At 36.1% G+C, this 13788-nt stretch overlaps 1 protein-coding gene across 1 annotated transcript in view; it reads left to right on the top strand.

The window, feature by feature from the left end:
- The window catches only part of COG5 (component of oligomeric golgi complex 5), a 441109-nt gene that overhangs the window by 1538 nt on the left and 425783 nt on the right, over positions 1-13788 (top strand). The window contains exon 2 of the mRNA XM_007504435.2: positions 8968-9107. Coding sequence (XP_007504497.2) covers positions 8968-9107 — 140 coding nt within the window. The remainder of the gene's footprint in view (positions 1-8967; positions 9108-13788) is intronic.

Here is a 13788-nt window from a genome sequence, read left to right as displayed (position 1 = left end):
CTTGAAAATATTTTCATTTTTTATGGCAAAATAATATTCCATTACATTCACTTATACATAAATGAATGAAAAAAAGCATTTAATGAGCTTTTACTGTGTGAAAAACACTGTTAAGCACTAAGGATACAAATAGAAAAGTTAGATGGGGGGCATCTAGGTAGCTCAGTGTATTGAGAGCCAGACCTAGAGATGGGAGGTCCTAGGTTCAAATCTGGCCTCAGACACTTCCTAGCTGTGCGACCCTGGGTAAGTCACTTGACCCCCATTGCCTAGCTGTAACCACTCTTCTGCCTTGGAGCCAATACACAGCATTGACTCCAAGATGGAAGATAAGGGTTTTTATTTAAAAAAAAAAGTTATATAGTTTCTGCTATTACATGTTTAGCTGTTTCTCAATAGATGGATATCTCCTTAGTTTCTAGGGATGTTTCTTTGTGTTAATAAAGAAAATAACTACAAATATTTCTAGTACATAGGGGTTCTTTTCCTCTTAATTTCTTTGCTGGTATATATCTACTAGTGGTATCTGGTCAAAGATTATGCACAGTTTAGTAATTTTTTGAGTTTAGTTTTAAATTGCTTTCCTGAACAATTTAATGACTTTTGGGCATAAATACTAATGCACAACTCGGTAGTATTTGGCTCTGGGGAATCATAAGATGGCAAAACTTGAGTCTCCTTGCTATAACTTTTCCTGAAATAGAGAACAGGGGGCTGGGTTTGAATTTCTTAATAGATGAATGTAGATCAAAAGTAACAGTGAAGAAAAATAGATGAAAAATCAGATGACTCCTTGATAGTCCATCATTAGCTTTAAAATATCAAGGAATAAACTGTATTTCAGGTTACTAAAAAATCTTTTCTTATGAAATTTGTTCTCTATAGACATCCATCTCATTACACCAATGAGAACCAAACATAAGATAGGGCAAATCATAGGATACTTGAGAGAAATAAAATTTCATATTTCTCTCTTCCTATCAGTTTTTACTATCAGGATGACTTGCTTCCTTATGCAGGACACATCATACTCATTCCCACTTATCTTTATTTGCTCATACTATTCAATTCAACAAATTTTTTAAGCCTTCTACTATGTTTACCATTTCATATCATCCTCCCATTCTGGAGGCAGGCATTCTGCCCCACCCTTTTCCTCTTTCTAACCAGTAAAAATTAAGCCCCTTAAAAACAGAGCTTTACACACAGTAGGTATGTAATAGTTTGTTTTTTATTGATTTGATTGTATTTCCAAGTTGATAGTTGCATGTGCAATAAGAAGAACTAGGTTGAAATTTCCAGCTTTCTAGTTGATCACCTTGCCTCTTCTATTACAATAGCTATTTCCAAAGTCAGATTATGATTTCCTTTTTATTAAATCCAATGACCTTCTTTCAGGCCATGATCTTTTTTTGCTATTCAACATCGTGAATTGCCAACTCCATCTGTATTCCCTTTTGTTTCTTAATGATATACTATAATGATTTGTTATGTACTTGACTGTTCTTTGTTTCCTTTATTGGATCTTCCTATCCTTTCAAGCCTTATTTTTGAATGATCCCTACTGTGCTTGTCTCTCCTTTCTTTTCACTCTCAGTCTTTTTATCTCACATAACTTCAGTTATAATCTCTATGCAGATGACTCCTCATCACCCTCAATTACTTTTTCCCCCCAAATATTTTATTTTCCTAGTTACACATAATAATAATTTTTACCATATGTTTTCTAAAATTATAAGATCTAAACCATCTCCCTCCCTCACAATTGGTAAGCAATTTGATCTGTCATACATGTATTATCATATAAAACACAATTTCATATTGGTCATTATTGTAAGAGCACACTCATAAAAAACCAAACCCCCAAGATAAAACCATAAATAAGCTGATGTGAAAGGTAGTATGCTGTATTCAACTCCAACAGTTCTTTGCTTGGAGGTAGTTAGCATTCTTTGTCATAAGTCCTTCAGAATTGTCCCAGATCATTGCATTGCTGAGATTAGCCAAGTCATTCACAGTTGATTATCATACTATATTGCTGTTACTGCATACAATGTTCTCCCAGTTCTGCCATTTTGCTCTGTGTCAGATCATGTAGAGCTGTACAGCTTTTTCGGACATCATTTTGCTTATCATTTCTCATAGCACAGTAGTATTCCAACACCAACATATACTACAATTTGTTCAGCCCTTCCCCAATTGATGAATAGCCCTTCAATTTCCAATTCTTTGCCACACAAAAAGAGCTGCTATGAATATTTTTGTACAAGTATGTCCTTTTCCCTTTTCCTTCCTTCCTTCCTTCCTTCCTTCCTTCCTTCCTTCCTTCCTTCCTTCCTTCCTTCCTTCCTTCCTTCCTTCCTTCCTTCCTTCCTTCCTCCCTCCCTCCCTCCCTCCCTCCCTCCCTTCCTTCCTTCCTTCCTTCCTTCCTTCCTTCCTTCCTTCCTTCCTTCCTTCCTTCCTTCCTTCCTTCCTTCCTTCCTTCCTTCCTTCCTTCCTTCCTTCCTTCCTTCCTTCCTTCCTTCCTTCTTTCCTTCCTTCCTGCCTGCCTGCCTGCCTGCCTGCCTGCCTTCCTGCCTTCCTGCCTTCCTGCCTTCCTGCCTTCCTGCCTTCCTGCCTGCCTTCCTGCCTTCCTTCCTGCCTTCCTTCCTGCCTTCCTCCTGCCTTCCTCCTGCCTTCCTCCTGCCTTCTTCCTGCCTTCTTCCTGCCTTCCTGCCTTTCCTCATAGTGGTCTAACTCTCTAACCAGTGAACCACCTAGCTGCCCTTGTCATTTATTTCTGTACATTCTTCCCCCCCTCCCAACCCCCAATTAGACTATAAAACTTTTTGCCAAGACAGTTCATTTTGTTATATATTCTAATATCCCTGGTGCTTGATGTAATGCTTTGCATGCACAATAGGCACTTAATTGATTGTGGAATAACTAGAAAGCACCTCACTTGGCTTTTTAAAAACTAGCTGTAAACTACAGGATTTGGTACCTGCTCTGAATGGGTCACATCGAAATTATTAGGTTTGGTTCTGGGTATAGCCTTTTATTTATTTATTTGTTTATTTATTTATTTTAAAACTCTTACCTTCCATCTTGGAGTCAATACTGTGTATTGGCTCCAAGGCTGAAGAGTGGTAAGGGCTAAGCAATGGGGATTAAGTGACTTGCCCAGGGACACACAGCTGGGAAGTGTCTGAGGCCAGATTTGTACTTAGGACCTCCTGTCTCTAGGCCTGATTCTCAATCCACTGAGCTACCCAGCTGCCCCCAGGCCTAGTCTTTTAAAAAGTACTTGGGATGTTTTTTAGAAGACAGTGACTAGGATAATAAAGGATCTTGAATACCAATCATATGAGAATCATTTGAAATAACTGGGGATCTTGGGAAATGACAGCTGTCTTCCAGTATCTGAAGAGCTATCATTTGGCAGTAGACTTGTTTTAATTGTCAGTAAAAGACTGACAAAAGTGTGTTCAGTGAGCAGTGGTCATAGAAGCCCAATGTAAGGGAAAACTTTTGAACAACTAAATTTGAGTTCTTTCTGATATGAGTTGGACTAGTTGACTGCTGAGGATCCTTCTTGCCTTTAAATAGATGATTCTGTGATCTAAAGTCTCACTGTATATTTAAACTAATTATATTATTGACTGCCATTTTTTTGGCTGCAAAGATTTTTTTTCGTTCTATTTCAATTAAAAGAATGTTGATTAGCATGGAAGGAGTTCTTGAATCTCAGTGCTTAGCATAGTCTCTGGCACAGAGTCATTCTTCATAAATTGTTGACTTGTTGACTCTCTCCAGTGAATGAAGAAAACTTACCAATCAAGAGACACTTACTAACCCAGTGGAATTGCTAATTGGCTACAGGAGTGAGGTGGGAGAAAGAACATGATTCATGTAACTATGGAAAAATATTCAAAACTAATTAAATAAATAAACTTAAATTTAAAAAAAAATGAGACACTAAGCACCTACTATGTTGACTAAAGATATAAAGATGAAAAAGAGATAGTCACTATCCTCCAGAAACTTACCTTCTGGGATAAGGCATGGGAAGGGGGAAAGAATCACACACACACACATATCTATATCTATATAGCCAAATATATAGTTATATATAGTTGCAAAATAAAATTATATAATATAAATATATAAAATAGTTTTAAAAAATTGTGAATAAGGGATACTATCAATGTTGGGAATCAGGAAAAATCACTTATAGGAAGACCTACTTGTACCGAAACTTTAAGGGAGGAGGGAGAGCATCCTAGACATAGGACCAGCTATCCAAAGGCACAGAGATGAGAATGAAATATTAGATGGGGAGAATAGCAAGTAAGTCAGTATGTCCAGAATGTAGTGTGATTTCTAAGGTACTATAAATTTCACTTAGCCTTGAAAGATAGGCTGAAGCCAGATTGTAAAGGACTTTAAATGCCAAAAGGAGGAATTTGTATTTTATCTTAGAGACATTAACAAACTATATAGAAGCTTCTTGAGCAGTAGACTGTTCTATTCAGTTTTAGCTAATTGCCAACTGTATGCAGGGTGAATTGGAATTGATAGAAGATGAATTCAGGAAGACTGTGAAAGAAATATGTTGTAATAGTCAATGGTGAGTGGGGGAATATAGGCCTCAACTAGGGTTTTGAGTTTGAGTGGAAATTAGGGAATGGATACAAGAGATTCAATGGATGGAAATCAAATTGACAAGATGACACTGGATTGGATGTGTTATATTAAAACTGTTATAGGGAAGGTTTTAGGAAAGGTTTCAGGGAAAGGTAACAGAATAACACTAATAAAATAAATAACGGTATATTTAATTAAAAGGATTAAGGGAATTGAAGGGGATTTAGGGAAGCACTACTATTAACCCATCCAGTTATGAAACCTAAAAACCCTTAACTTAACTAAAACTAAACTACAAGGGGTTAGCAATGTCCACAGGGTCAGATTCTCACAAACTCCAGATGGTTAAGTCAGGCAGCAGACTCAAGTTGTAGTGTCCTGTCCTCACAAGGTCCAAAAAGGGAGAAGGTTCTCACCATTCACTTTGTCCACCAATGTGAAAGGGAACACTCACTCAATCTTATTGATAATCCAAAGTCCTTGGCAGTTCCTCAATTGGTTCCTCAGGGAGACCACTAGGCACATTTTCAAGTCTGACTAGCTTGAGAGAAAAAGCCTCTTCAACTGCCTTAGAATCCTGACCCAGCCAAGGTCTATGGAATTTTGATCTTGTACCATCCAGGCTGCCAGCCTGCATTGCTATGTCCTGCTAGAAATCCTTTCCTACAGATATGTGCAGGGAGAGTGTGAAATCAAGGATGAATCCTAGTCTGTGAATCTGAGTTTCTAAAAGAGTGGTGGTGCCCACAAAAGATATGGGAGAGTTAGAAAGAGGGGGAATCGGGGGCAGCTGGGTAGCTCAGTGGATTGAGAGTCAGGCCTAGAAATGGGAGGTCCTAGGTTCAAATCTGGCCTCAGACACTTCCCAGCTGTGTGACCCTGGGCAAGTCACTTGACCCCCATTGCCTAGCCCTTACCACTCTTCTGCCTTGGAGCCAATACACAGTATTGACTCCAAGATGGAAGGTAAGGGTTTAAAAAAAAAAAGAAAGAAAGAGGGGGAATCAACTAACCATCGGTCTTCATAGTTTTTGGATAGAGAAGCAATAGCCTATCGGTCAGAAAATTTCCTTCAAAAGCTATTTCTCTGTGCCAAAAAATACATCATCTTGAACATACAAAGATTCTAAGATCATCAGGGACATAGTCCCTAGACTTGAGCTTCAAAACCCTGAAGAAACTATAGGAGGAAAATAGTTCAGGGACTTCCTGTTTCCTCTTTCCTAACCTATTATACCAAACCCCTTATCTAATAAATAGATATTTTAACTAATTGAGAAACCAGATATCTTCAGTGTGCTAAAGGAATTATAGATACAATTAGCTAAAGAAGAAAATAGGAACAGAGATGGAAGGGGATTTTTCTTTTACCCTTCAGCCCTGGTCAGATCCAACTCCATTTTCTCTAAGACAGCTCTGCCTAGGAGGGAAGTGGTGTTACTCTTCATCCCTCCCTCTCAGTTACCTGTCAAACTTTGGTTCCTGATCCCCTGCTAGCACAGTTTTGGCACCCCAGTTTTAAATAAAGAATCCATCTTGGCCAACTAAAAGAGGGTTGACAGTTGGAACCCCTGAACAAGGATAGCCATCTTTGGGGTTCAAGTGAAGAGATAAATTGAAGAAAGACAGTATGTGGCAATTGTTAATTTGGGCTTATATCATTATGATCCTAGGCATATACTGGACTTACTGCTTAATTTATAACATGATAACATCAGTGGTGATGGATACCATTTAACTAATTTCAAACACCACCTCCTTTGTGACTAAGATACCTTTTAACAACTCTGTCATGTGGCAGGTAGTAACTCAAGTGTATGTTATTCTAATGGCAACAATTCAGACCATAACATTTGTGAAGATCATATTGAGAATGATCTTGCCCAGAAAACAAGCCCAGATCTTAGTCCTTGACAACAAACTTGAAGATTTAGTTAAACAGATCTTCAATGAATATCTAGCTAAGAAGAAAGATAAAGAGAGTGAGGTGGGGACTGAAGAAACAAAAAAGGAAGAAGTTACTAACACAGAAAAACTAGGCAGTAATATAGATAAAGCTAGAGGTTCAAGGACTGAAGACACTAGTTGACAATTTCAAAGCAATTAGCAAGCAAGACAACACTACAACATCAGAAGTCACAGGGGCATACAAAATTATGCCTCTTCATGACGTAGCCAGGCTAACCGATGGTTCTGGAGTATTACACATAAAGATTCACAAGTCATTTACTACACAAGGTCTAAAATATCTGAAGAAGAGATTTCCAAAATTTGTTTCTGAACCACACAAATGTGCCAAAGAACTGAAGAGAGCATTTAAGGTGTATGAACCTGACTTTGAAGATGTGAAATTAATTATGGGGGGAGGTATTTAGTCCTCACGAACAGAGACAGTTTGTTGAGAAGACCAGACAAGATGATAATTTGATGGACTGGTCTAGAGAACATGAGAGGGAAGACTTGATTTCTCAAGACCAGCTAATTTCTCATATTTGAAAAGATGCAGGGAAGACCTCCTACAAGCCATTAAATCATTTTGTGACAGACCCAAAGTATGGAGTAAATTTGATAGAATGACTCAGAACCAGAATGAACATCTGGCAAACTTTATTGATAGATTAACAGAAAATGTAAAGAGTAAATCCTGAAGATTAGCCAAGATTCCCAAGAGTCTGTTGTTCATGTCCACAGGCAGTTCTTAAAAGTGTGCAATCACCAGATTGGAGAAGACCGGAAAGAAATGGATTAAGGATACTTGTAAGAGAACTGGCCTTGTTGAGGATGAGGCCCAACTCTTCATCAGAGACTGGAGTATGGGAGGAGAGAGTGGGGAGGTAATGCAAGTGATTTCAAGATGTAGCGAAAGAGAGAAGAGATATTCTTTGCTGAGAGTTTGGGGAGGGGTCATTCTAGGAGGCTGGTGGAGAAAAGTTTGTCATAACCACTATTAGGAATGGGAAGGAGAGTTAATTCAGGGAAAAATTGAAATATTTCCTTAAATTATTGAAGGCCCATTTTAGATTTACTAACAAATGTTTAGTGTATCCAGTCAGGGTTGTTGTCACCTTTTCTAGTGCAATTTAGCAGTACATGCCTATGAGCAGAGGAGGTGGGTGATATAGGAGTAATCCAGGGCTGGGGTTTGGTAAGGCAAGGTGCAAATGATTCAGGATTAGAAGAGAAAATAAAATTGGATTGGTTAATGATAGACCCAAGTTTAGAAAGGAAAGAAATTGAAGCCAAAGCAGGAATGATGCCTAGGAGAACTTTGAGAAGTGAAAAGTCTAAAAGCCATTGGAAGATGAAGAATATAGGCTTAAAAGTAAAGTATATAGGGAGATATGGTTGGATCAAAGATTTTTAGAATTCTTGTGATTGCACTTGTGATCACTGGTGAGTTCAAGTTTATGACTGTTCTGGTCAGTAGTTGAAATGGTGTGACAGAGTAGATTATGGGAACTGAGAAGATTAAACAAGTGGGAGGCTAGAATGTTTAAGGACACATCAACATGTATGTTGAAATCTTCTAGTATGGAAAAGTGGGTTATTTTAGAGATGAAGACAATGATTTTAAGTTTTGTGCTGACCTCAGAAGGAAAGAAGAGAGAACTCCCTGGAGGCTAATATAGGTAACTGTCCCTTAGGAAAATAATTGGATCATATACATGGGTATAGTGAACCTCAAAGAAGGAGGAGCTGCTTAGTGATGGGGCAGAGGAAGGATTAGGAAGTGGCAATGGGGAACAGAGAGTTTGGCTACCTCCCCTCCAGGATTAGTGAGACACGAGAGAAAGTATAAAATTTGCTCCTATCATTTCCATCAGGAGTTTATCAACCATTTTTTCCATTTGTCTTGGAAATTTATACTATTTCCTACAATGAAAACAATACTTCTGTTTTCCTTTGTTTTAACTGATCTTAATGTGCCTCCATTCTTAATTTCATAGACTTTCATAAAAAAGTTTCTATGCCTTATTATCATACAGTGTTTTTTTCTGTTTTCACCTCATATGATAGAAACTCATTTTTCTTACCTGTTATATTCTTGTCATGAGCCCCATCCTGCTAAAGTTTGGTGGATGGCACTGTTTATTTCCATTTGTTAAAATTTAAGTTCACTTTATTATTCATGTTTTGTGCTTTGCATATAAACAACTGGGGCCCTAAACATTGTCCTTAATATTTTTTCATAGGCATGGAAGGAATCTTTCTCTTTTTTTATAAGATTGATGTCTATATAGTAATTGTCTTGTTCCTTATTTGAGAGTTAGTAATAAAATAATAATTTGTTTATTTTTTTATTTCTGTATTTTTAATGAGTCTTTTTCATTTCCCTTTCAGAATGTTACTTGGATTTCTTAAGTGAAGACTTCGATGTAAAGACTTATACTTCTCAATCTATTCACCAGGCTGTGATAGCTGAACAGCTAGCAAAACTTGCACAAGGAATAAGTCAGTTGGATAAAGAACTACACCTACAGGTAAAACCATTTTTTTTTTAAAGAACAGATAACTCTAATGTAATAATGTTGTATTTTTATACACCCATTGTTATTTAAGATATATATGCATATATATATATATTTCTGTGAATGAATAGACTCTTATTTTTCTCATGCAAAATTGTATGTAAATCATATATTTGTATGTTGAATACTTTCAAAAGCCCTAGTGGAACTGAATAATTTTAAAGAACTCTCTGATGAATCCTTTTTACTGAGTGAAAATCTGCTACTAGTCTCCTTTATGGGGTGGCAGTTAAAAAAAAAGGGTTGCCATAAATACTACAGCTTTCCCACATTTTCTTAAGTAGGCTTCACACATTCTTATCACAAGTGATATTCACAAAATACAAGGGGAAAAATTAGAAAGAAATATAGCAGGATCTTGAGGTAAGGAAGATTTTTCAAAGGTGTTGGGTTTTGATACATTGTACCAGAAAAGTCCAATTGTAAACATTGCTTTCAGTCAACCTGCAAAAGTAAAATCAGATATGTATGAATGTTATATGGCTATGCAATATAATTCTAGAAATTCAGTAAAAGCCTAGAATATGTTACTGAAAACTCTATCTTCTCTATATCAAATTTATATGATAATAAATTTACATGAGTAAAGGATATCTTTGATGAAGGCATGAGAAGTTAATGGGAAAATCTTTTGAAATTCTGTCATACTGCCTCTTTACTTTCACACATTTAATTGAAAGGTATAGAGAATTCAAGATTCTACTGTGCTTATTATTTATTGATTATAGAGAAGCATCTAATTTTATGTATAAAACATTGCTTTAAAGGCTTTCCTTCAAAATGGTATCCTCCATGATGATGTCAAAATTATTTAAGATTCCTTGAAAGATATAAAAATAGAGAACATATGGTTCTGTTACCATTATCTTTTGATTATTCATGTCAAGCAAATAATCAAACAGGAGGAATATGGTCAACCTATTCTTTTATCTCATGTGTATTAGGTTTTAACTTTGCAGAAAGATATCCTTAACCGTTTTAAGAAGTTGTGCTAGTGAATTTTTACAAGGTTTGCACAAAAGCTTCAAAATTTTAAAACCATATAAAGACATTTATAGTAGAAGTCTCTTGGTAACCGAGGATGATGATTGTCTTTGTGTGCTTTCATCTGTGATGTAGATGAGTGTGCACAAAAACACTTGTGCGTGAAGGAGATTTAAGTGGAAAAGTCAATGCACAGAGACAGTCCCACTCTCTCGGCGTTGGAAGCCTGGGTCCAGTGGCACAAAAAATCGTTACACCTGGAGACTTCCTCAGCTGCATTGGATGGCCGTGCCTTTTCTGCTCCAACACGCCCTAAGCACCCCACAGTGCTTTGACATTTATACAAATTTAACAACATACAATCTTCAAGTTCTCTCAGATTTTGACAGTTAACAAATTTTCAGATGTAAAATTCAAAATCACATCCTTAATTATTAGAATGAGATTTAAGGTTCAATATTGAGATCTCTTTCATACTCACATTTTATGTGCTGACTAACATCTTGGTTCAATGCTAGACAAGAAGATAGGATAAAACTATTTCCTCAGGGATGGTTTAATAGTTGTATAATGAAGCCATTCTATTTTTAGGAAGGAATTTTGTTTTTCATTAGTATTTTGAAACATAACATATTATAATACATTCTGTCATCAAATTTTTGTTTGTATATCTGTCACCTCATATTTGATATCTTTGAGTAGTCTATTGTGACTGAATTTTCCAGCTACTTAGAACTTGGTTTATAACCTATGCCCTATTGAACCAATTATTCTGTCCTCACTTTTCTTCAAATCTAGGATAGTTTATTCATTGGTCACTGCTATGGAAGACTTTTTCATACATTAGCAAGACTGAGCAGTGTTGACATTGTTTTTTTTTAATTAGAGGATAGTTTGTTTTTATTAATTTTTTTGTGCAGAAAAAAATGTGGGCCTACTTGTCACCCTAATGATTTGCTTATTTTAAAAAATTTAACATTTAGGCACCACTATCATCTTCAATTTTTTTTCTTTTTCAGCCATAGATGCTCTGATTTTTTTCATTGAGAATAGCTACTATAAGATGTAAAATTTCAGTGTAATTTAGCTGAATATTATTTGTAGTATAATTTAACCAATTGTTATCAATAATTGTATTTAATTTTAGTTTTCCCAAAATTTGATGATCAATTCAGTAAGTATTTAATTGCTTAAAAGCCAGGTACTTTGCTAAACTCTGAGGATAGAGATAAAAATAAAACAGTTCTTACTCTTAGGCTTATTTTTTGCTAGGGGAAAAATGCATATGTAAATAGAAATTCCTTTCTGTGCTTGGATGACACATTAGACAAGTTAGTCCTTATTATATTGATCCATCAAAATTGCTTTTGCCCTTTTTAAGTCATAGAATTTAACATTCTAGAGATGAAAGTAACCTTAAGAATTGTCTTGTCAAAACCAGATAACTGACATTCTGAAAAGTTAAATGATCTGTTTAAGGTCGTTCAACTAGCTAGTACCAGAAGTGGAACTAGAAAAGGTGAAATCATAGATTGATATTCAAAGAGATCACCTAGAGTTAAAACTTTAGGATACTTTTTTGATTACTAATTCATTGTTCCTAGAATATGCTATTTCTCTTTTCTCTGCTTTTCTTCTTTTCTTGTTATTCTGGTATGCCGGTATTTTTTGACTTTTAATAGCCATCACCAACCATGAAGACTTTTCCTTTTTTTTTTTTTTGTGGTTGATGAACTGACCAGTCATATTGAACCATCATCTAACTTCTTATCTTCAGTTATTTGTTGTAGAGTCTGCTTTCTCAAGCTTTTTGATTCATTTTTGAATTTACTGAATAATACTAGACTTCTGACTTTGAGATTACCATGATTTTTCTGTACATATAAGAATGTAGAAATGAAAGAAGTAAAAACTATGTACAATTTGAAGCAAAACCCAAGTCTATTTTATTTCTAATTAGAAGCATCAGTGTATATTGACAGATTAAGGATAAACTTATAGAATTATTGCCTCAAAGTGATTTGATGTGTCATTTGCCATTTCCATATAGAAGATTTCCACATATCTATGTCCTAATCTCTTTCCTGAACATTATCTACTGCCTTTGGAACATCTAGAAGTGGATATATTTTCACCCATCTTAAATTCAGTGTGTCCCAAAAGGAGCCTCTTTTCCTTTCTAACTTTCCAATTATCCTTTTTAAAAAAATCTACATTCTGTCTTAGTATCCGTTCTAAGAGAAGAATTGCAAGAGCTTCTTGGGGTTAAATGACTTGCTTAGAGTCACATGGCTAGGAAATGTCACTTCCCTGCTAGTCTTTTTTTTTTTAAACCCGTACTTTTCATTTTGAAATCAATACTTTGTATTGGTTCTCAGGCAGAAGAGTGGTTAAGGGCTAGGAAATAGGGTTTAGGTGACTTGGTCACTTAAGTGACTCTCAGGGTCACACAACTAGGAATTGTTTGAGGTCAGATTTGAACCCAGGATCTCCTGTCTCTAGGCCTGGCTCTCTGTCCACAGTAACCTGGCTGTCCCCTTTCCTAGTTCTCTTGAGAGTGTCTTCATCCTCTTCTGTTTCTCATGCTTGAGTGCCCATGCTCCTTACTTTTGCCTTTGAATTTTCCTTAGCCTATATCCTGCCCTGTTAGTCCACCCCTGGCTGCTAGTGTCTCTTTCCTTACTTCTAGTTTGTTCTGTATATATTTTGAGTGTACTTTAGTTATTTTCATGTTGTCTTGCCCATTAGAATGTAAAGTCTTTGAGGCCAAGGATGGATTTTACCATTCTTTGTGCCCATACATGTTAAAAACTCTTAAGCTTTTTGATTCATAAACCAGGTTGAACTTATTTAATAATAGATAACTTGTTTCTAATAGATGTACATATGTATTTTGAGGAAATAAAAAAATTCTCTTTAAAATAATTTTCATGTATATGCAAGTTTGATGATGAAATGCCTGTTTCTCATTTTCTAGTATTTAACATAGTAGCTTTGTATAATCTTTTTAGTTAGACTGAGACTGAATGATCTGTTTTCTCTCTTCAGTTCTGGCTACTTTAATTACTCAATAATCAGTCTTAGGGGAAGTCTGCTCTTAAAAAGAGTTGGGTATGTTGTGAACATTTGGCTTTTTTTTCTTCATACAAGTATTACACTGAATTTAAGTGATCTGAAATAATGAAGGACTTTCCCCAGAAGAATAATACATTAGCACCAGAAGAGACCCTGAGGCACATTTAGCCCAGTTACTGTCTGCAGAGGTGCCTTGTAACTACCAGAGCAGGCCTGGAGGGTGTACTGGGAACATAGCCCAGGGCCTTGACCTGTTTACACTGGAAACAGTTAAAATGCTACAAATGGGAGATTGTGCCTGAAAGATTTGATCTTGACACAATCAAAATCCTTTCCCCAGGGGTGTGTGGATTTAGGCTCCTTATGGCAGTCTGACTAAACTAGTAACATGTGCTGACCAACCCCTCTAAACCCCCAGGTGGGCTCCTCAGCTTCTTCTAAGTCACAGATTTTTTTTCTCTCTCTTTTTTTTTCTGACACTTTTAGCCTTCAAAAGCTAGTTTACATTTTTTTTTTAGCCTTCAAAAGTTAGTTTGCATTTTTCTTTGGTTTCAAGTCTTAGAAAGACAAAGTA

Source organism: Monodelphis domestica, chromosome 5 (assembly GCF_027887165.1).
Source record: "Monodelphis domestica isolate mMonDom1 chromosome 5, mMonDom1.pri, whole genome shotgun sequence".
Classification (NCBI taxonomy): Eukaryota; Metazoa; Chordata; class Mammalia; order Didelphimorphia; family Didelphidae; genus Monodelphis; species Monodelphis domestica.
This window is presented reverse-complemented; position numbering and strand designations above follow the sequence as displayed.